The sequence below is a fragment of the Melanostigma gelatinosum genome (assembly GCF_949748355.1).
Source record: "Melanostigma gelatinosum genome assembly, chromosome: 9".
NCBI classification, from domain to species: Eukaryota; Metazoa; Chordata; class Actinopteri; order Perciformes; family Zoarcidae; genus Melanostigma; species Melanostigma gelatinosum.
Window position 1 is genome coordinate 3,576,229 of NC_136642.1, and position 25,004 is coordinate 3,601,232.

The 25,004-nt window shown below is 41.2% G+C and overlaps 1 protein-coding gene across 1 annotated transcript; it reads left to right on the top strand.

The window, feature by feature from the left end:
• Positions 1 to 15,278: 15,278 nt before the first annotated feature.
• LOC306782653 (uncharacterized protein) lies at positions 15,279 to 18,196 on the top strand (the record flags this gene model as incomplete). Its single annotated transcript, XM_079276097.1, has 5 exons — positions 15,279 to 15,385; positions 16,084 to 16,369; positions 16,824 to 16,978; positions 17,398 to 17,677; positions 18,049 to 18,196. Exons 1-5 carry the CDS (start codon positions 15,304 to 15,306, stop codon positions 18,194 to 18,196), a joined length of 951 nt encoding a protein of 316 aa, XP_079132223.1. The 5' UTR covers positions 15,279 to 15,303.
• Between the last annotated feature and the right edge of the window lie 6,808 nt (positions 18,197 to 25,004).

Consider the following 25,004-nt stretch of genomic DNA (forward strand, 5'->3'; position numbering starts at 1 on the left):
ACATCGTCACCTCCGTCACCATCACCAACAGAGGAGACTGCTGCGAGAACAGGATCAACGGGGCAAAGATTCACATCGGCAACTCTTTAGATAACAACGGTGCCGCAAACCCACTGTAAGAAAATATATCCCGCAATTAAAAATACTTTTATTCTGCTTTTTTTTTCTTGTAAGTACGTCTGTGAATCATGCTCATTTTCCCCTCCGCTCGGTGTTTTTGTGCATGTGAGCGTGCGCCACTGGCTCGTTCACGACGCAGCAGTGTAGCGCCCACTTTCTGGTTCCCGCTCACGAAAACTCTGTTTGCGCTGTTAGCACAGTTAGCTGCAAGCTGCAGGCTCAGCTATCGCCATGCGGAGGCGATAGATATGTGGCACCTTCAGATGTTATTTCCACAAATATATACAGTATATAAATGTCAGTGTTTTTTCCAAGTATCATTATGCTAATACGTGAGGAGAATTCAACTTTCAAGAATCAAAAAACAAGCTTGTTTCTTTCATCTTCATGTCAAAGGACTACAGGTTTAACATGTGATTCATGTGCTGTTTTCTCCCTCTCTCTCTGTTAGGGCTGGTAAAATTACTAGAACGGTTACTCTGACTTTCACTAAACGTGTGGAGGGACGTTACGTGACTGTGGTTTTACCGGGTTCACAGAAATACCTCACACTCTGTGAAGTGGAAGTCTACGGGTACCGGGCCCCGACTGGTGAGCATTTGAGCTGTTACATGAATTAGTATGCAGTGACCTCGCATCTATACACTGTGGTGTCAGCCAGTAGATAAAACCTAAAATATGAAAACTATTTTTATGTTTTTCATGTTATTCACATTGAATGCTTATAGGCTACATTTGCATTCAAAATAATCATATTGTAGCGACCCTCGATAAGGAAAGCTACGAGACGTTATCTTGCTTGACCAAAGTCAGCGAATGGGGAGGGGCGGGGAGGGTCTGCGCCACCAAGTACAGTCTGTGAAGGGGGTCATCTGTTTTTGTCCTGTATTATGTCTGCAAATTTATTCACATTTTCTTGACGAGTCATTGGAGATGTTAAATTGAACAATTTGTTATGGAAGAATTTTACCTCACAACAAGAGAGAAGGCCAGAGCACATGTAACTGCCATGTGGCCGGCTTTGTGCCGTCGACACACACGCTGCTAAAATAACGCTACCAAAACTGGTTTACAATTATAAGGAATTTAATTCCACTGATGTAAGCACGATTACAGTTATACATTGGAGTGTACACTCCTATGACATATTAAAACAATAAAACCCCATTTGCAAAAAACCTCAACTCAGCTTCTCAGGTGAAAAACACGTCCGTCCTCCGAGAGCCATGACACGAGAGAGGAAAAAGGCTTAAATTAAACCTCCCACATCTGTTCGATAACACCTCCTCTCCATTTATCTCGATTCCTATTGGCTATCCTCCAGGAGTGTATTCTACTGTCTGGCTCTGAGTTCATCATCACATTCAATGACTGTCAGTTACGTTTTAAACCCTTCTATAATAATCCTTCAAAATAAAAGTTATACTTCTGCACTTGGCAGAAGTTTCATGCTTATGTTTATCTTAATTATGCATTCTCAAAACCCTTATGATTATGACTAACTATGAATTATTAATTATGAATTATTAAACACTTTTATTATATCTACTAACTACAGTTTTTTACTCAAATTTCTTACAATTGCAAGAAAAACAAAAACAGCATCAGAAGTCACACATGTTGTATGTGCATTGTCTTTTGCAGGAGAGAACCTGGCCCTCGGAGGAAAAGCCTCACAGTCCTCACTGTACATGTTTGGCATTGCATCTAACGCCAATGATGGGAATCCCAGCAGCAAGTGGGCGCACGGCTCCTGCACTCACACAAAGAACGACATCAACCCCTGGTGGCGACTGGACCTGCGCAAAACCCACAAAGTGTTTTCTGTTAAGATAACCAACCGAGAGGAAGACTCGGACCGACTCAATGGAGCCGAGATCCGCATTGGAGATTCCCTCGACAACTTCGGCAACAACAACCCCAGGTAGTTTACAACCTGTTCGTTTAAAATCCATGGTTTCTTCATTTACATCTTGAGATACATTTCTATTTACTTTACAGCTGCTCTTTGTTACAGACTCAAATATCTGTTTTTTAAGGTGATAATATCTACGTATTGATTTTACTTTGTTGTGCTGCCCCCATGTGGCCAGAAAATCAAGTATTTTAGAAAAAAACATCTGGTATCACAAAATAAACTTGAGACCATCACTTACAAAACATAATCGGCTTCGCTCCAAGCTCCACCTCTGACCGAGCAAGCCCTTTACTTTACATTAGTAAAGTACATTTACATTACTGCTTTGTGCTCTTTGTTAAAGCGACAGAGACCAACCTTTCTGTTTCTTCTGCCAGGTGTGCTGTGATCACAAGTATCCCATCAGGTGGTGTCGGTGAGTTCCAGTGTAATGGGATGGACGGTCGTTATGTCACCGTCGTCATCCCAAGAGAAGAGTTTCTGACTCTGTGTGAGGTGGAGGTGTATGGCTCTCCCCTGGATTAGGGATGAAGAAATTCACAATAAAAAACAATCATCAAAAATCACTTCTTTTGTAAACTATGACATTGATTCCATTGTGAGATTTATTTCGGGCACTACCTGGTGCGTAAGTTTTAATTTCTAATGCTGTTGAGTTGTTGTTTACCAAACCTTTTGTTTACTGTCACTACCTGCTGCATGATAAAACTGTCTGTCATCAATACTGAAATACAATTAAATCATCAACACAGCCTCCACTTTTCCCTAAGTTTCAGTCCTGGGGGCAGACACACTCGCAGGTTTGCCTTGGACCAGCCGCTCGATATGATGCTGTAGGCCTAGACTGCTGGGGGACTTCATAGGATGCACTGAGCTCCTCTCTGCTCTTCTCTACCTCCTTCTGAATGAATTTGTGTCCCATTCATGCACATTACTAACTTTGCTTCTTCGCCACGGATCGTGGTTACACCTGGACCGTGGTCGTACCTCCTGCCATGGCCCTGCTGACGCCTACTGCTGCTATCATTGTTATTATTAATCACATTTCTGTTGCTATTACTGATACCATCAATGCTGGTATCATCATTAATACTGTATTATATCCACTGCTGCTGTTATTATTCTTCCATCATCCTGCTTACTACTCTGATTATATGAGTCATTGACTGTATGTCGTATGCATTGAATGTGTAACTGTTATTGTAGTGACCGTTGCTTCCCAATAAAAAAAGTCACTACGGTTGCTGAAATGTTTGTTCTGACGCGTGCCATAAATAACAAAGTCCAGTTTCCAATACAGGCATTTTATTTCTCACATGAACAGAGTTCCAGCACTTTCTCTTCAGTTGTCCATTTTCTCCATAAATCAATAAATCATCACATTTACATTCCTTAAATGTGCACGGTCAAAACCTGTTTGCTTCTGCCTATTAGCAAGCACCTGTGTCCACTGACCTCACTGATTATATTACCTGTGCCCTGATTCACACCGGCACTACGCCCCCATGTGGTGGGAGGTTGTACAACAGCAAAAAATTACGTTTTTGGGAATGAGCACATTGCGCAAAAAAAGAAGAAGATCTGCAACTAAGCATTTTCAGCATTAGCGGTCAAATTCTTCAGGTCAAAAGCACATAGAAAAAGGCTGACACCAGCTATTTTTCCTCAGATGGCAGTTCCAGAGCACATTGCGAAAGACCTCTCCAAAACCACACAAACACCTTTAAAGTATCACAGAGTGAAGTCTTGAGTGAGGAGCATCAGGCTGGACCGACAGCTTTGCTTCTCTGAACTGAAGTTGTTGTTGTATCTCCGTATTATACTTCAGCAGTTTATGAAGTGCTGATTATTTATCCATTCTCAACCAATCCTCCTGCTGTAACGGTCCATTTTAATCAAGCCATGGTCTGCAGAGGTCGTGCAGGATGTCCAGTAAGCAATGATAGAAAAAGAACTCATACGAGTTACTCCAGTGAAGTAACAACACCACTCTGTGAAGAACACTCTGTTACAAGTCAAAGTCTTGCATTCAAAATGTTACTGAAATATAAGAACGGAAGTACGAAAAGCAAATGTAATTAAAGTATCAAAAGTACACGTCACAGAGTAGCCCCTTATAAGAGTGTTATATTATTATTATCATACAGAATATTATTACAGCAGTTTAATCACGTTGATCATGTTTTGATTGTGAAATCATAATCTGCACATTAACTTCAGTTTTCATACAAGTTAAGTGGAGTCAAAAGTGCAATATTTCCCTCTGAGGAGTAGTGTAGATATTAAAGTATAAAGTAGTATAAAATGGGAAAAATCATGTAAAGTACCTCAAAATTGAAAGTACAGTACAAAGTCTTGAACCAATATCATCGGTAATGAATTGATGTGTGTGATCTTTGACACACTTCTGTAGATGTACTTCTGAAATTGAGTCACGAGTTCAGGGAAGGGAAATACATGTGCATGGGAGTAAACCGATGGCATGTGATTGGATAAGAGTTGAAGATGAATATGATTTCTGATGATTGGTTGGATACGGTTTCACCGAGACGCATATAAAGAGCACGGGAACTGTTTAGGTTTTAGGTGTTTGGAAGCTTTTTTCTTCTTCATTGAATCATCCGACTGTTGGGGACTCCAGGTCACACTTTTCATTTCTTTGTTGCATCAGATCATCTTCCTGCATCACTTTCTGAGTATTTCAAGATTGTTGTTATAATCACTCCTCCGGAATGCTAATCGGACACATATTACACAAGTAATAATGAATAATAAGACGTGTCATCTAAAATAATATGGTTTATAAATGATTCTCTCAAACAGAAGAATGAAACTCAGCGTTTTGGTTCTCCTGCTGCTCCTGGAGACACGCTCAGCTTACACTTATGGTGAGTACGATCTGAGAGTATGTGTGACGTCTTTATTGTCAATCATCACCAGGAGGTGCACGTAGGTCTGTTTTGTTAGCAAGAAAGTACATTTATAGTATATTTATAGAACTTTTTAACTGTCGGGAGTTTAGTTTTTTTCTCCAAAATCATTGGAGTTGTGGTGAAAAGAAGCAAGACTTTTTTTTGGACTTAATTTGAGTTTTTTATACAGTTTTTATGTTTTTGAAATCGTACTTGTGTTCATAAAAATGAATTTCCCTCCTCAAATTAAACTGCATTGGCAGAACAACTTCCTCTTTTCTGCAAACTTGTCTGCAACAACTTCCTGCAGGATTTAGCAATGAGCAAAAAGTTGCCATGTGGCTCATCAGACTTAAGGAAACACATGCAAAGAGACACAAACAAATCAACACATCTTTCCACCAATTCCACAACAATTAATCACAGAGGAACTAATTCATCAATTTGGCAACACGTGCAAACAACCAAATACACAAACGCACGATAGTTGACTACATAACAGTGAGCTGATGGTTTAAGTATAAACCTAGAGTATATCATGTTGAAACACATGGTCTATATCACACTGAGCCATGGAGTAATACGTTGTTGGACACAGATTCATGCTGAACAATTCACAAACGATCTTCCTTTATATCTCTTGTGTTTTTCAACCGTCTCTCTCCCAGAGAACGTGGCCTTGCGTGGAAAGGCGACCCAGTCAAGCCGTTGGGGGGACTCGTTTGGAGCTGCTTACAATGCTATTGATGGAAACCGTGAGGGTTCTTATGGTTTGGGATCATGCAGCCACACTAACCAAGAGTCCAACCCCTGGTGGAGAGTGGACCTGCTGGAGTCCTACATCGTCACCTCCGTCACCATCACCAACAGAGGAGACTGCTGCGAGAACAGGATCAACGGGGCAAAGATTCACATCGGCAACTCTTTAGATAACAACGGTGCCGCAAACCCACTGTAAGAAAATATATCCCGCAATTAAAAATACTTTTATTCTGCTTTTTTTCTTGTAAGTACGTCTGTGAATCATGCTCATTTTCCCCTCCGCTCGGTGTTTTTGTGCATGTGAGCGTGCGCCACTGGCTCGTTCACGACGCAGCAGTGTAGCGCCCACTTTCTGGTTCCCCCTCACGAAAACTCTGTTTGCGCTGTTAGCACAGTTAGCTGCAAGCTGCAGGCTCAGCTATCGCCATGCGGAGGCGATAGATATGTGGCACCTTCAGATGTTATTTCCACAAATATATACAGTATATAAATGTCAGTGTTTTTTCCAAGTATCATTATGCTAATACGTGAGGAGAATTCAACTTTCAAGAATCAAAAAACAAGCTTGTTTCTTTCATCTTCATGTCAAAGGACTCCAGGTTTAACATGTGATTCATGTGCTGTTTTCTCCCTCTCTCTCTGTTAGGGCTGGTAAAATTACTAGAACGGCGGCAGGCGAATCGGTTACTCTGACTTTCACTAAACGTGTGGAGGGACGTTACGTGACTGTGGTTTTACCGGGTTCACAGAAATACCTCACACTCTGTGAAGTGGAAGTCTACGGGTACCGGGCCCCGACTGGTGAGCATTTGAGCTGTTACATGAATTAGTATGCAGTGACCTCGCATCTATACACTGTGGTGTCAGCCAGTAGATAAAACCTAAAATATGAAAACTATTTTTATGTTTTTCATGTTATTCACATTGAATGCTTATAGGCTACATTTGCATTCAAAATAATCATATTGTAGCGACCCTCGATAAGGAAAGCTACGAGACGTTATCTTGCTTGACCAAAGTCAGCGAATGGGGAGGGGCCGGGAGGGTCTGCGCCACCAAGTACAGTCTGTGAAGGGGGTCATCTGTTTTTGTCCTGTATTATGTCTGCAAATTTATTCACATTTTCTTGACGAGTCATTGGAGATGTTAAATTGAACATTGCAAGAAAAACAAAAACAGCATCAGAAGTCACACATGTTGTATGTGCATTGTCTTTTGCAGGAGAGAACCTGGCCCTCGGAGGAAAAGCCTCACAGTCCTCGCTGTACATGTTTGGCATTGCATCTAACGCCAATGATGGGAATCCCAGCAGCAAGTGGGCGCACGGCTCCTGCACTCACACAAAGAACGACATCAACCCCTGGTGGCGACTGGACCTGCGCAAAACCCACAAAGTGTTTTCTGTTAAGATAACCAACCGAGAGGAAGACTCGGACCGACTCAATGGAGCCGAGATCCACATTGGAGATTCCCTCGACAACTTCGGCAACAACAACCCCAGGTAGTTTACAACCTGTTCGTTTAAAATCCATGGTTTCTTCATTTACATCTTGAGATACATTTGTATTTACTTTACAGCTGCTCTTTGTTACAGACTCAAATATCTGTTTTTTAAGGTGATAATATCTACGTATTGATTTTACTTTGTTGTGCTGCCCCCATGTGGCCAGAAAATCAAGTATTTTAGAAAAAAACATCTGGTATCACAAAATAAACTTGAGACCATCACTTACAAAACATAATCGGCTTCGCTCCAAGCTCCACCTCTGACCGAGCAAGCCCTTTACTTTTACATTAGTAAAGTACATTTACATTACTGCTTTGTGCTCTTTGTTAAAGCGACAGAGACCAACCTTTCTGTTTCTTCTGCCAGGTGTGCTGTGATCACAAGTATCCCATCAGGTGGTGTCGGTGAGTTCCAGTGTAATGGGATGGACGGTCGTTATGTCACCGTCGTCATCCCAAGAGAAGAGTTTCTGACTCTGTGTGAGGTGGAGGTGTATGGCTCTCCCCTGGATTAGATATGAAGAAGTTCACAAAGAAAACAATCATCAAAAATCACTTCTTTTGTAAACTATGACATTGATTCCATTGTGAGATTTATTTAGGGCACTACCTGGTGCGTAAGTTTTAATTTCTAATGCTGTTGAGTTGTTTTTTTACCAAACCTTTTGTTTACTGTCACTACCTGCTGCATGATAAAACTGTCTGTCATCAATACTGAAATACAATTAAATCATCAACACAGCCTCCACTTTTCCCTAAGTTTCAGTCCTGGGGGCAGACACACTCGCAGGTTTGCCTTGGACCAGCCGCTCGATATGATGCTGTAGGCCTAGACTGCTGGGGGACTTCATAGGATGCACTGAGCTCCTCTCTGCTCTTCTCTACCTCCTTCTGAATGAATTTGTGTCCCATTCATGCACATTACTAACTTTGCTTCTTCGCCACGGATCGTGGTTACACCTGGACCGTGGTCGTACCTCCTGCCATGGCCCTGCTGACGCCTACTGCTGCTATCGTTGTTATTATTAATCACATTTCTGTTGCTATTACTGATACCATCAATGCTGGTATTATCATTAATACTGTATTATATCCACTGCTGCTGTTATTATTCTTCCATCATCCTGCTTACTACTCTGATTATATGAGTCATTGACTGTATGTCGTATGCATTGAATGTGGAACTGTTATTGTAGTGACCGTTGCTTCCCAATAAAAAAAGTCACGACAGTTGCTGAAATGTTTGTTCTGACGCGTGCCATAAATAACGAAGTCCAGTTTCCAATACAGGCATTTTATTTCTCACATGAACAGAGTTCCACCACTTTCTCTCCAGTTGTCCATTTTCTCCATAAATCAATAAATCATCACATTTACATTCGTTAAATGTGCACGGTCAAAAACTGTTTGCTTCTGCCTATTAGCAAGCACCTGTGTCCACTGACCCCACTGATTATATTACCTGTGCCCTGATTCACACCGGCACTACGCCCCCATGTGGTGGGAGGTTGTACAACAGCAAAAACAACAAAATGGCTCTGACACAGAGCATTTGAGATGTTGAAACAGAGAGACAGTTAAAGTGATGCTGGCAAAAAAAAATTACGTTTTTGGGAATGAGCACATTCCGCAAAAAAAAAAAGAAGATCTGCAACTAAGCATTTTCAGCATTAGCGGTCAAATTCTTCAGGTCAAAAGCACATAGAAAAAGGCTGACACCAGCTATTTTTCCTCAGATGGCAGTTCCAGAGCACATTGCGAAAGACCTCTCCAAAACCACACAAACACCTTTAAAGTATCACAGAGTGAAGTCTTGAGTGAGGAGCATCAGGCTGGACCGACAGCTTTGCTTCTCTGAACTGAAGTTGTTGTTGTATCTCCGTATTATACTTCAGCAGTTTATGAAGTGCTGATTATTTATCCATTCTCAACCAATCCTCCTGCTGTAACGGTCCATTTTAATCAAGCCATGGTCTGCAGAGGTCGTGATGTCCAGTAAGCAATGATAGAAAAAGAACTCATAAGAGTTACTCCAGTGAAGTAACAACACCACTCTGTGAAGAACACTCTGTTACAAGTCAAAGTCTTGCATTCAAAATGTTACTGAAATATAAGAACGGAAGTACGAAAAGCAAATGTAATTAAAGTATCAAAAGTACACGTCACAGAGTAGCCCCTTATAAGAGTGTTATATTATTATTATCATACAGAATATTATTACAGCAGTTTAATCACGTTGATCATGTTTTGATTGTGAAATCATAATCTGCACATTAACTTCAGTTTTCATACAAGTTAAGTGGAGTCAAAAGTGCAATATTTCCCTCTGAGGAGTCGTGTAGATATTAAAGTACAAAGTAGTATAAAATGGGAAAAATCATGTAAAGTACCTCAAAATTGAAAGTACAGTACAAAGTCTTGAACCAATATCATCGGTAATGAATTGATGTGTGTGATCTTTGACACACTTCTGTAGATGTACTTCTGAAATTGAGTCACGAGTTCAGGGAAGGGAAATACATGTGCATGGGAGTAAACCGATGGCATGTGATTGGATAAGAGTTGAAGATGAATATGATTTCTGATGATTGGTTGGATACGGTTTCACCGAGACGCATATAAAGAGCACGGGAACTGTTTATGTTTTAGGTGTTTGGAAGCTTTTTTCTTCTTCATTGAATCATCCGACTGTTGGGGACTCCAGGTCACACTTTTCATTTCTTTGTTGCATCAGATCATCTTCCTGCATCACTTTCTGAGTATTTCAAGATTGTTGTTATAATCACTCCTCCAGAATGCTAATCGGACACATATTACACAAGTAATAATGAATAATAAGACGTGTCATCTAAAATAATATGGTTTATAAATGATTCTCTCAAACAGAAGAATGAAACTCAGCGTTTTGGTTCTCCTGCTGCTCCTGGAGACACGCTCAGCTTACACTTATGGTGAGTACGATCTGAGAGTATGTGTGACGTCTTTATTGTCAATCATCACCAGGAGGTGCACGTAGGTCTGTTTTGTTAGCAAGAAAGTACATTTATAGTATATTTATAAAACTTAACTTTTTAACTGTCGGGAGTTTAGTTTTTTTCTCCAAAATCATTGGAGTTGTGGTGAAAAGAAGCAAGACTTTTTTTTGGACTTAATTTGAGTTTTTTATACAGTTTATGTTTTTGAAATCGTACTTGTGTTGTTCATAAAAATGAATTTCCCTCCTCAAATTAAACTGCATTGGCAGAACAACTTCCTCTTTTCTGCAAACTTGTCTGCAACAACTTCCTGCAGGATTTAGCAATGAGCAAAAAGTTGCCATGTGGCTCATCAGACTTAAGGAAACACATGCAAAGAGACACAAACAAATCAACACATCTTTCCACCAATTCCACAACAATTAATCACAGAGGAACTAATTCATCAATCTGGCAACACGTGCAAACAACCAAATACACAAACGCACTATAGTTGACTACATAACAGTGAGCTGATGGTTTAAGTATAAACCTAGAGTATAGAATGTTGAAACACATGGTCTATATCACACTGAGCCATGGAGTAATACGTTGTTGGACACAGATTCATGCTGAACAATTCACAAACGATCTTCCTTTATATCTCTTGTGTTTTTCAACCGTCTCTCTCCCAGAGAACGTGGCCTTGCGTGGAAAGGCGACCCAGTCAACCCGTTGGACGGACTCGTTTGGAGCTGCTTACAATGCTATTGATGGAAACCGTGAGGGTACTTATGCCTCGGGATCATGCAGCTGCACTAACCAAGAGTCCTACCCCTGGTGGAGAGTGGACCTGCTGGAGTCCTACATCGTCACCTCCGTCACCATCACCAACAGAGGAGACTGCTGCGAGAACAGGATCAACGGGGCAAAGATTCACATCGGCAACTCTTTAGATAACAACGGTGCCGCAAACCCACTGTAAGAAAATATATCCCGCAATTAAAAATACTTTTATTCTGCTTTTTTTCTTGTAAGTACGTCTGTGAATCATGCTCATTTTCCCCTCCGCTCGGTGTTTTTGTGCATGTGAGCGTGCGCCACTGGCTCGTTCACGACGCAGCAGTGTAGCGCCCACTTTCTGGTTCCCCCTCACGAAGACTCTGTTTGCGCTGTTAGCACAGTTAGCTGCAAGCTGCAGGCTCAGCTATCGCCATGTGGAGGCGATAGATATGTGGCACCTTCAGATGTTATTTCCACAAATATATACAGTATATAAATGTCAGTGTTTTTTCCAAGTATCATTATGCTAATACGTGAGGAGAATTCAACTTTCAAGAATCAAAAAACAAGCTTGTTTCTTTCATCTTCATGTCGAAGGACTCCAGGTTTAACATGTGATTCATGTGCTGTTTTCTCCCTCTCTCTCTGTTAGGGCTGGTAAAATTACTAGAACAGCGTCAGGCGAATCGGTTACTCTGACTTTCACTAAACGTGTGGAGGGACGTTACGTGACTGTGGTTTTATCGGGTTCACAGAAATACCTCACACTCTGTGAAGTGGAAGTCTACGGGTACCGGGCCCCGACTGGTGAGCATTTGAGCTGTTACATGAATTAGTATGCAGTGACCTCGCATCTATACACTGTGGTGTCAGCCAGTAGATAAAACCTAAAATATGAAAACTATTTTTATGTTTTTCATGTTATTCACATTGAATGCTTATAGGCTACATTTGCATTCAAAATAATCATATTGTAGCGACCCTCGATAAGGAAAGCTACGAGACGTTATCTTGCTTGACCAAAGTCAGCGAATGGGGAGGGCCGGGAGGGTCTGCGCCACCAAGTACAGTCTGTGAAGGGGGTCATCTGTTTTTGTCCTGTATTATGTCTGCAAATTTATTCACATTTTCTTGATGAGTCATTGGAGATGTTAAATTGAACATTGCAAGAAAAACAAAAACAGCATCAGACGTCACACATGTTGTATGTGCATTGTCTTTTGCAGGAGAGAACCTGGCCCTCGGAGGAAAAGCCTCACAGTCCTCACTGTACATGTTTGGCATTGCATCTAACGCCAATGATGGGAATCCCAGCAGCAAGTGGGCGCACGGCTCCTGCACTCACACAAAGAACGACATCAACCCCTGGTGGCGACTGGACCTGCGCAAAACCCACAAAGTGTTTTCTGTTAAGATAACCAACCGAGAGGAAGACTCGGACCGACTCAATGGAGCCGAGATCCGCATTGGAGATTCCCTCGACAACTTCGGCAACAACAACCCCAGGTAGTTTACAACCTGTTCGTTTAAAATCCATGGTTTCTTCATTTACATCTTGAGATACATTTGTATTTACTTTACAGCTGCTCTTTGTTACAGACTCAAATATCTGTTTTTTAAGGTGATAATATCTACGTATTGATTTTACTTTGTTGTGCTGCCCCCATGTGGCCAGAAAATCAAGTATTTTAGAAAAAAACATCTGGTATCACAAAATAAACTTGAGACCATCACTTACAAAACATAATCGGCTTCGCTCCAAGCTCCACCTCTGACCGAGCAAGCCCTTTACTTTACATTAGTAAAGTACATTTACATTACTGCTTTGTGCTCTTTGTTAAAGCGACAGAGACCAACCTTTCTGTTTCTTCTGCCAGGTGTGCTGTGATCACAAGTATCCCATCAGGTGGTGTCGGTGAGTTCCAGTGTAATGGGATGGACGGTCGTTATGTCACCGTCGTCATCCCAAGAGAAGAGTTTCTGACTCTGTGTGAGGTGGAGGTGTATGGCTCTCCCCTGGATTAGGGATGAAGAAGTTCACAAAAAAAACAATCATCAAAAATCACTTCTTTTGTAAACTATGACATTGATTCCATTGTGAGATTTATTTCGGGCACTACCTGGTGCGTAAGTTTTAATTTCTAATGCTGTTGAGTTGTTTTTTACCAAACCTTTTGTTTACTGTCACTACCTGCTGCATGATAAAACTGTCTGTCATCAATACTGAAATACAATTAAATCATCAACACAGCCTCCACTTTTCCCTAAGTTTCAGTCCTGGGGGCAGACACACTCGCAGGTTTGCCTTGGACCAGCCGCTATAGATATGATGCTGTACTGAGCTCCTCTCTGCTCTTCTCTACCTCCTTCTGAATGAATTTGTGTCCCATTCATGCACATTACTAACTTTGCTTCTTCGCCACGGATCGTGGTTACACCTGGACCGTGGTCGTACCTCCTGCCATGGCCCTGCTGACGCCTACTGCTGCTATCATTGTTATTATTAATCACATTTCTGTTGCTATTACTGATACCATCAATGCTGGTATCATCATTAATACTGTATTATATCCACTGCTGCTGTTATTAGTCTTCCATCATCCTGCTTACTACTCTGATTATATGAGTCATTGACTGTATGTGGTATGCATTGAATGTGTAACTGTTATTGTAGTGACCGTTGCTTCCCAATAAAAAAAGTCACGACAGTTGCTGAAATGTTTGTTCTGACGCGTGCCATAAATAACGAAGTCCAGTTTCCAATATAGGAATTTTATTTCTCACATGAACAGAGTTCCACCACTTTCTCTCCAGTTGTCCATTTTCTCCATAAATCAATAAATCATCACATTTACATTCCTTAAATGTGCACGGTCAAAAACTGTTTGCTTCTGCCTATTAGCAAGCACCTGTGTCCACTGACCCCACTGATTATATTACCTGTGCCCTGATTCACACCGGAACTACGCCCCCATGTGGTGGGAGGTTGTACAACAGCAAAAACAACAAAATGGCTCTGACACAGAGCATTTGAGATGTTGAAACAGAGAGACAGTTAAAGTGATGCTGGCAAAAAAAAATGACGTTTTTGGGAATGAGCACATTGCGCAAAAAAAAGAAGATCTGCAACTAAGCATTTTCAGCATTAGCGGTCAAATTCTTCAGGTCACAAGCACATAGAAAAAGGCTGACACCAGCTATTTTTCCTCAGATGGCAGTTCAAGAGCACATCGCGAAAGACCTCTCCAAAACCACACAAACACCTTTAAAGTATCACAGAGTGAAGTCTTGAGTGAGGAGCATCAGGCTGGACCGACAGCTTTGCTTCTCTGAACTGAAGTTGTTGTTGTATCTCCGTATTATACTTCAGCAGTTTATGAAGTGCTGATTATTTATCCATTCTCAACCAATCCTCCTGCTGTAACGGTCCATTTTAATCAAGCCATGGTCTGCAGAGGTCGTGCAGGATGTCCAGTAAGCAATGATAGAAAAAGAACTCATACGAGTTACTCCAGTGAAGTAACAACACCACTCTGTGAAGAACACTCTGTTACAAGTCAAAGTCTTGCATTCAAAATGTTACTGAAATATAAGAACGGAAGTACGAAAAGCAAATGTAATTAAAGTATCAAAAGTACACGTCACAGAGTAGCCCCTTATGAGAGTGTTATATTATTATTATCATACAGAATATTATTACAGCAGTTTAAGCACGTTGATCATGTTTTGATTGTGAAATCATAATCTGCACATTAACTTCAGTTTTCATACAAGTTAAGTGGAGTCAAAAGTGCAATATTTCCCTCTGAGGAGTAGTGTAGATATTAAAGTATAAAGTAGTATAAAATGGGAAAAATCATGTAAAGTACCTCAAAATTGAAAGTACAGTACAAAGTCTTGAACCAATATCATCGGTAATGAATTGATGTGTGTGATCTTTGACACACTTCTGTAGATGTACTTCTGAAATTGAGTCACGAGTTCAGGGAAGGGAAATACATGTGCATGGGAGTCAACCGATGGCATGTGATTGGATAAGAGTTGAAGATGAATATGATTTCTGATGATTGGTTGGATACGGTTTCACCGAGACGCATATAAAGAGCACGGGAACTGTTTAGGTTTTAGGTGTTTGGAAGCTTTTTTCTTCTTCATTGAACCATCCGACTGTTGGGGACTCCAGGTCACACTTTTCATTTCTTTGTTGCATCAGATCATCTTCCTGCATCACTTTCTGAGTATTTCAAGATTGTTGTTATAATCACTCCTCCAGAATTCTAATCGGACACATATTACACAAGTAATAATGAATAATAAGACGTGTCATCTAAAATAATATGGTTTATAAATGATTCTCTCAAACAGAAGAATGAAACTCAGCGTTTTGGTTCTCCTGCTGCTCCTGGAGACACGCTCAGCTTACACTCATGGTGAGTACGATCTGAGAGTATGTGTGACGTCTTTATTGTCAATCATCACCAGGAGGTGCACGTAGGTCTGTTTTGTTAGCAAGAAAGTACATTTATAGTATATTTATAAAACTTAACTTTTTAACTGTCGGGAGTTTAGTTTTTTTCTCCAAAATCATTGGAGTTGTGGTGAAAAGAAGCAAGACTTTTTTTTGGACTTAATTTGAGTTTTTTATACAGTTTATGTTTTTGAAATCGTACTTGTGTTGTTCATAAAAATGAATTTCCCTCCTCAAATTAAACTGCATTGGCAGAACAACTTCCTCTTTTCTGCAAACTTGTCTGCAACAACTTCCTGCAGGATTTAGCAATGAGCAAAAAGTTGCCATGTGGCTCATCAGACTTAAGGAAACACATGCAAAGAGACACAAACAAATCAACACATCTTTCCACCAATTCCACAACAATTAATCACAGAGGAACTAATTCATCAATCTGGCAACACGTGCAAACAACCAAATACACAAACGCACTATAGTTGACTACATAACAGTGAGCTGATGGTTTAAGTATAAACCTAGAGTATATCATGTTGAAACACATGGTCTATATCACACTGAGCCATGGAGTAATACGTTGTTGGACACAGATTCATGCTGAACAATTCACAAACGATCTTCCTTTATATCTCTTGTGTTTTTCAACCGTCTCTCTCCCAGAGAACGTGGCCTTGCGTGGAAAGGCGACCCAGTCAAGCCGTTGGACGGACTCGTTTGGAGCTGCTTACAATGCTATTGATGGAAACCGTGAGGGTACTTATGCCTCGGGATCATGCAGCTGCACTAACCAAGAGTCCTACCCCTGGTGGAGAGTGGACCTGCTGGAGTCCTACATCGTCACCTCCGTCACCATCACCAACAGAGGAGACTGCTGCGAGAACAGGATCAACGGGGCAAAGATTCACATCGGCAACTCTTTAGATAACAACGGTGCCGCAAACCCACTGTAAGAAAATATATCCCGCAATTAAAAATACTTTTATTCTGCTTTTTTTCTTGTAAGTACGTCTTTGAATCATGCTCATTTTCCCCTCCGCTCGGTGTTTTTGTGCATGTGAGCGTGCGCCACTGGCTCGTTCACGACGCAGCAGTGTAGCGCCCACTTTCTGGTTCCCCCTCACGAAGACTCTGTTTGCGCTGTTAGCACAGTTAGCTGCAAGCTGCAGGCTCAGCTATCGCCATGTGGAGGCGATAGATATGTGGCACCTTCAGATGTTATTTCCACAAATATATACAGTATATAAATGTCAGTGTTTTTTCCAAGTATCATTATGCTAATACGTGAGGAGAATTCAACTTTCAAGAATCAAAAAACAAGCTTGTTTCTTTCATCTTCATGTCGAAGGACTCCAGGTTTAACATGTGATTCATGTGCTGTTTTCTCCCTCTCTCTCTGTTAGGGCTGGTAAAATTACTAGAACGGCGGCAGGCGAATCGGTTACTCTGACTTTCACTGAACGTGTGGAGGGACGTTACGTGACTGTGGTTTTACCGGGTTCACAGAAATACCTCACACTCTGTGAAGTGGAAGTCTACGGGTACCGGGCCCCGACTGGTGAGCATTTGAGCTGTTACATGAATTAGTATGCAGTGACCTCGCATCTATACACTGTGGTGTCAGCCAGTAGATAAAACCTAAAATATGAAAACTATTTTTATGTTTTTCATGTTATTCACATTGAATGCTTATAGGCTACATTTGCATTCAAAATAATCATATTGTAGCGACCCTCGATAAGGAAAGCTACGAGACGTTATCTTGCTTGACCAAAGTCAGCGAATGGGGAGGGCCGGGGGGGTCTGCGCCACCAAGTACAGTCTGTGAAGGGGGTCATCTGTTTTTGTCCTGTATTATGTCTGCAAATTTATTCACATTTTCTTGACGAGTCATTGGAGATGTTAAATTGAACATTGCAAGAAAAACAAAAACAGCATCAGAAGTCACACATGTTGTATGTGCATTGTCTTTTGCAGGAGAGAACCTGGCCCTCGGAGGAAAAGCCTCACAGTCCTCACTGTACATGTTTGGCATTGCATCTAACGCCAATGATGGGAATCCCAGCAGCAAGTGGGCGCACGGCTCCTGCACTCACACAAAGAACGACATCAACCCCTGGTGGCGACTGGACCTGCGCAAAACCCACAAAGTGTTTTCTGTTAAGATAACCAACCGAGAGGAAGACTCGGACCGACTCAATGGAGCCGAGATCCGCATCGGAGATTCCCTCGACAACTTCGGCAACAACAACCCCAGGTAGTTTACAACCTGTTCGTTTAAAATCCATGGTTTCTTCATTTACATCTTGAGATACATTTGTATTTACTTTACAGCTGCTCTTTGTTACAGACTCAAATATCTGTTTTTTAAGGTGATAATATCTACGTATTGATTTTACTTTGTTGTGCTGCCCCCATGTGGCCAGAAAATCAAGTATTTTAGAAAAAAACATCTGGTATCACAAAATAAACTTGAGACCATCACTTACAAAACATAATCGGCTTCGCTCCAAGCTCCACCTCTGACCGAGCAAGCCCTTTACTTTACATTAGTAAAGTACATTTACATTACTGCTTTGTGCTCTTTGTTAAAGCGACAGAGACCAACCTTTCTGTTTCTTCTGCCAGGTGTGCTGTGATCACAAGTATCCCATCAGGTGGTGTCGGTGAGTTCCAGTGTAATGGGATGGACGGTCGTTATGTCACCGTCGTCATCCCAAGAGAAGAGTTTCTGACTCTGTGTGAGGTGGAGGTGTATGGCTCTCCCCTGGATTAGGGATGAAGAAGTTCACAAAAAAAACAATCATCAAAAATCACTTCTTTTGTAAACTATGACATTGATTCCATTGTGAGATTTATTTCGGGCACTACCTGGTGCGTAAGTTTTAATTTCTAATGCTGTTGAGTTGTTTTTTACCAAACCTTTTGTTTACTGTCACTACCTGCTGCATGATAAAACTGTCTGTCATCAATACTGAAATACAATTAAATCATCAACACAGCCTCCACTTTTCCCTAAGTTTCAGTCCTGGGGGCAGACACACTCGCAGGTTTGCCTTGGACCAGCCGCTATAGATATGATGCTGTACTGAGCTCCTCTCTGCTCTTCTCTACCTCCTTCTGAATGAATTTGTGTCCCATTCATGCACATTACTAACTTTGCTTCTTCGCCACGGATCGTGGTTACACCTGGACCGTGGTCGTACCTCCTGCCATGGCCCTGCTGACGCCTACTGCTGCTATCATTGTTATTATTAATCACATTTCTGTTGCTATTACTGATACCATCAATGCTGGTATCATCATTAATACTGTATTATATCCACTGCTGCTGTTATTAGTCTTCCATCATCCTGCTTACTACTCTGATTATATGAGTCATTGACTGTATGTGGTATGCATTGAATGTGTAACTGTTATTGTAGTGACCGTTGCTTCCCAATAAAAAAAGTCACGACAGTTGCTGAAATGTTTGTTCTGACGCGTGCCATAAATAACGAAGTCCAGTTTCCAATATAGGAATTTTATTTCTCACATGAACAGAGTTCCACCACTTTCTCTCCAGTTGTCCATTTTCTCCATAAATCAATAAATCATCACATTTACATTCCTTAAATGTGCACGGTCAAAAACTGTTTGCTTCTGCCTATTAGCAAGCACCTGTGTCCACTGACCCCACTGATTATATTACCTGTGCCCTGATTCACACCGGAACTACGCCCCCATGTGGTGGGAGGTTGTACAACAGCAAAAACAACAAAATGGCTCTGACACAGAGCATTTGAGATGTTGAAACAGAGAGACAGTTAAAGTGATGCTGGCAAAAAAAAATGACGTTTTTGGGAATGAGCACATTGCGCAAAAAAAAGAAGATCTGCAACTAAGCATTTTCAGCATTAGCGGTCAAATTCTTCAGGTCACAAGCACATAGAAAAAGGCTGACACCAGCTATTTTTCCTCAGATGGCAGTTCAAGAGCACATCGCGAAAGACCTCTCCAAAACCACACAAACACCTTTAAAGTATCACAGAGTGAAGTCTTGAGTGAGGAGCATCAGGCTGGACCGACAGCTTTGCTTCTCTGAACTGAAGTTGTTGTTGTATCTCCGTATTATACTTCAGCAGTTTATGAAGTGCTGATTATTTATCCATTCTCAACCAATCCTCCTGCTGTAACGGTCCATTTTAATCAAGCCATGGTCTGCAGAGGTCGTGCAGGATGTCCAGTAAGCAATGATAGAAAAAGAACTCATACGAGTTACTCCAGTGAAGTAACAACACCACTCTGTGAAGAACACTCTGTTACAAGTCAAAGTCTTGCATTCAAAATGTTACTGAAATATAAGAACGGAAGTACGAAAAGCAAATGTAATTAAAGTATCAAAAGTACACGTCACAGAGTAGCCCCTTATGAGAGTGTTATATTATTATTATCATACAGAATATTATTACAGCAGTTTAAGCACGTTGATCATGTTTTGATTGTGAAATCATAATCTGCACATTAACTTCAGTTTTCATACAAGTTAAGTGGAGTCAAAAGTGCAATATTTCCCTCTGAGGAGTAGTGTAGATATTAAAGTATAAAGTAGTATAAAATGGGAAAAATCATGTAAAGTACCTCAAAATTGAAAGTACAGTACAAAGTCTTGAACCAATATCATCGGTAATGAATTGATGTGTGTGATCTTTGACACACTTCTGTAGATGTACTTCTGAAATTGAGTCACGAGTTCAGGGAAGGGAAATACATGTGCATGGGAGTCAACCGATGGCATGTGATTGGATAAGAGTTGAAGATGAATATGATTTCTGATGATTGGTTGGATACGGTTTCACCGAGACGCATATAAAGAGCACGGGAACTGTTTAGGTTTTAGGTGTTTGGAAGCTTTTTTCTTCTTCATTGAACCATCCGACTGTTGGGGACTCCAGGTCACACTTTTCATTTCTTTGTTGCATCAGATCATCTTCCTGCATCACTTTCTGAGTATTTCAAGATTGTTGTTATAATCACTCCTCCAGAATTCTAATCGGACACATATTACACAAGTAATAATGAATAATAAGACGTGTCATCTAAAATAATATGGTTTATAAATGATTCTCTCAAACAGAAGAATGAAACTCAGCGTTTTGGTTCTCCTGCTGCTCCTGGAGACACGCTCAGCTTACACTCATGGTGAGTACGATCTGAGAGTATGTGTGACGTCTTTATTGTCAATCATCACCAGGAGGTGCACGTAGGTCTGTTTTGTTAGCAAGAAAGTACATTTATAGTATATTTATAGAACTTTTTAACTGTCGGGAGTTTAGTTTTTTTCTCCAAAATTATTGGAGTTGTGGTGAAAAGAAGCAAGACTTTTTTTTGGACTTAATTTTAGTTTTTTATACAGTTTTTATGTTTTTGATATCGTACTTGTGTTCATAAAAATGAATTTCCCTCCTAAAATTAAACTGCATTGGCAGAACAACTTCCTCTTTTCTGCAAACTTGTCTGCAACAACTTCCTGCAGGATTTAGCAATGAGCAAAAAGTTGCCATGTGGCTCATCAGACTTAAGGAAACACATGCAAAGAGACACAAACAAATCAACACATCTTTCCACCAATTCCACAACAATTAATCACAGAGAAACTAATTCATCAATCTGGCAACACGTGCAAACAACCAAATACACAAACGCACAATAGTTGACTACATAACAGTGAGCTGATGGTTTAAGTATAAACCTAGAGTATAGAATGTTGAAACACATGGTCTATATCACACTGAGCCATGGAGTAATACGTTGTTGGACACAGATTCATGCTGAACAATTCACAAACGATCTTCCTTTATATCTCTTGTGTTTTTCAACCGTCTCTCTCCCAGAGAACGTGGCCTTGCGTGGAAAGGCGACCCAGTCAAGCCGTTGGGGGGACTCGTTTGGAGCTGCTTACAATGCTATTGATGGAAACCGTGAGGGTTCTTATGGTTTGGGATCATGCAGCCACACTAACCAAGAGTCCAACCCCTGGTGGAGAGTGGACCTGCTGGAGTCCTACATCGTCACCTCCGTCACCGTCACCAACAGAGGAGACTGTTGCGAGAACAGGATCAACGGGGCAAAGATTCACATCGGCAACTCTTTAGATAACAACGGTGCCGCAAACCCACTGTAAGAAAATATATCCCGCAATTAAAAATACTTTTATTCTGCTTTTTTTCTTGTAAGTACGTCTGTGAATCATCCTCATTTTCCCCTCCGCTCGGTGTTTTTGTGCATGTGAGCGTGCGCCACTGGCTCGTTCACGACGCAGCAGTGTAGCGCCCACTTTCTGGTTCCCGCTCACGAAGACTCTGTTTGCGCTGTTAGCACAGTTAGCTGCAAGCTGCAGGCTCAGCTATCGCCATGTGGAGGCGATAGATATGTGGCACCTTCAGATGTTATTTCCACAAATATATACAGTATATAAATGTCAGTGTTTTTTCCAAGTATCATTATGCTAATACGTGAGGAGAATTCAACTTTCAAGAATCAAAAAACAAGCTTGTTTCTTTCATCTTCATGTCGAAGGACTCCAGGTTTAACATGTGATTCATGTGCTGTTTTCTCCCTCTCTCTCTGTTAGGGCTGGTAAAATTACTAGAACGGCGGCAGGCGAATCGGTTACTCTGACTTTCACTAAACGTGTGGAGGGACGTTACGTGACTGTGGTTTTACCGGGTTCACAGAAATACCTCACACTCTGTGAAGTGGAAGTCTACGGGTACCGGGCCCCGACTGGTGAGCATTTGAGCTGTTACATGAATTAGTATGCAGTGACCTCGCATCTATACACTGTGGTGTCAGCCAGTAGATAAAACCTAAAATATGAAAACTATTTTTATGTTTTTCATGTTATTCACATTGAATGCTTATAGGCTACATTTGCATTCAAAATAATCATATTGTAGCGACCCTCGATAAGGAAAGCTACGAGACGTTATCTTGCTTGACCAAAGTCAGCGAATGGGGAGGGGCCGGGAGGGTCTGCGCCACCAAGTACAGTCTGTGAAGGGGGTCATCTGTTTTTGTCCTGTATTATGTCTGCAAATTTATTCACATTTTCTTGACGAGTCATTGGAGATGTTAAATTGAACATTGCAAGAAAAACAAAAACAGCATCAGAAGTCACACATGTTGTATGTGCATTGTCTTTTGCAGGAGAGAACCTGGCCCTCGGAGGAAAAGCCTCACAGTCCTCACTGTACATGTTTGGCATTGCATCTAACGCCAATGATGGGAATCCCAGCAGCAAGTGGGCGCACGGCTCCTGCACTCACACAAAGAACGACATCAACCCCTGGTGGCGACTGGACCTGCGCAAAACCCACAAAGTGTTTTCTGTTAAGATAACCAACCGAGAGGAAGACTCGGACCGACTCAATGGAGCCGAGATCCGCATTGGAGATTCCCTCGACAACTTCGGCAACAACAACCCCAGGTAGTTTACAACCTGTTCGTTTAAAATCCATGGTTTCTTCATTTACATCTTGAGATACATTTGTATTTACTTTACAGCTGCTCTTTGTTACAGACTCAAATATCTGTTTTTTAAGGTGATAATATCTACGTATTGATTTTACTTTGTTGTGCTGCCCCCATGTGGCCAGAAAAACAAGTATTTTAGAAAAAAACATCTGGTATCACAAAATAAACTTGAGACCATCACTTACAAAACATAATCGGCTTCGCTCCAAGCTCCACCTCTGACCGAGCAAGCCCTTTACTTTACATTAGTAAAGTACATTTACATTACTGCTTTGTGCTCTTTGTTAAAGCGACAGAGACCAACCTTTCTGTTTCTTCTGCCAGGTGTGCTGTGATCACAAGTATCCCATCAGGTGGTGTCGGTGAGTTCCAGTGTAATGGGATGGACGGTCGTTATGTCACCGTCGTCATCCCAAGAGAAGAGTTTCTGACTCTGTGTGAGGTGGAGGTGTATGGCTCTCCCCTGGATTAGATATGAAGAAGTTCACAATAAAAAACAATCATCAAAAATCACTTATTTTGTAAACTATGACATTGATTCCATTGTGAGATTTATTTCCGGCACTACCTGGTGCGTAAGTTTTAATTTCTAATGCTGTTGAGTTGTTTTTTACCAAACCTTTTGTTTACTGTCACTACCTGCTGCATGATAAAACTGTCTGTCATCAATACGGAAATACAATTAAATCATCAACACAGCCTCCACTTTTCCCTAAGTTTCAGTCCTGGGGGCAGACACACTCGCAGGTTTGCCTTGGACCAGCCGCTCGATATGATGCTGTAGGCCTAGACTGCTGGGGGACTTCATAGGATGCACTGAGCTCCTCTCTGCTCTTCTCTACCTCCTTCTGAATGAATTTGTGTCCCATTCATGCACATTACTAACTTTGCTTCTTCGCCACGGATCGTGGTTACACCTGGACCGTGGTCGTACCTCCTGCCATGGCCCTGCTGACGCCTACTGCTGCTATCATTGTTATTATTAATCACATTTCTGTTGCTATTACTGATACCATCAATGCTGGTATCATCATTAATACTGTATTATATCCACTGCTGCTGTTATTATTCTTCCATCATCCTGCTTACTACTCTGATTATATGAGTCATTGACTGTATGTGGTATGCATTGAATGTGTAACTGTTATTGTAGTGACCGTTGCTTCTCAATAAAAAAAGTCACTACGGTTGCTGAAATGTTTGTTCTGACGCGTGCCATAAATAACGAAGTCCAGTTTCCAATACAGGCATTTTATTTCTCACATGAACAGAGTTCCAGCACTTTCTCTCCAGTTGTCCATTTTCTCCATAAATCAATAAATCATCACATTTACATTCCTTAAATGTGCACGGTCAAAACCTGTTTGCTTCTGCCTATTAGCAAGCACCTGTGTCCACTGACCCCACTGATTATATTACCTGTGCCCTGATTCACACCGGCACTACGCCCCCATGTGGTGGGAGGTTGTACAAAAGCAAAAACAACAAAATTTGAGATGTTGAAACAGAGAGAGAGTTAAAGTGATGCTGGCAAAAAAAAATTACGTTTTTGGGAATGAGCACATTGCGCAAAAAAAAAATATCTGCAACTAAGCATTTTCAGCATTAGCGGTCAAATTCTTCAGGTCAAAAGCACATAGAAAAAGGCTGACACCAGCTATTTTTCCTCAGATGGCAGTTCAAGAGCACATTGCGAAAGACCTCTCCAAAACCACACAAACACCTTTAAAGTATCACAGAGTGAAGTCTTGAGTGAGGAGCATCAGGCTGGACCGACAGCTTTGCTTCTCTGAACTGAAGTTGTTGTTGTATCTCCGTATTATACTTCAGCAGTTTATGAAGTGCTGATTATTTATCCATTCTCAACCAATCCTCCTGCTGTAACGGTCCATTTTAATCAAGCCATGGTCTGCAGAGGTCGTGCAGGATGTCCAGTAAGCAATGATAGAAAAAGAACTCATACGAGTTACTCCAGTGAAGTAACAACACCACTCTGTGAAGAACACTCTGTTACAAGTCAAAGTCTTGCATTCAAAATGTTACTGAAATATAAGAACGGAAGTACGAAA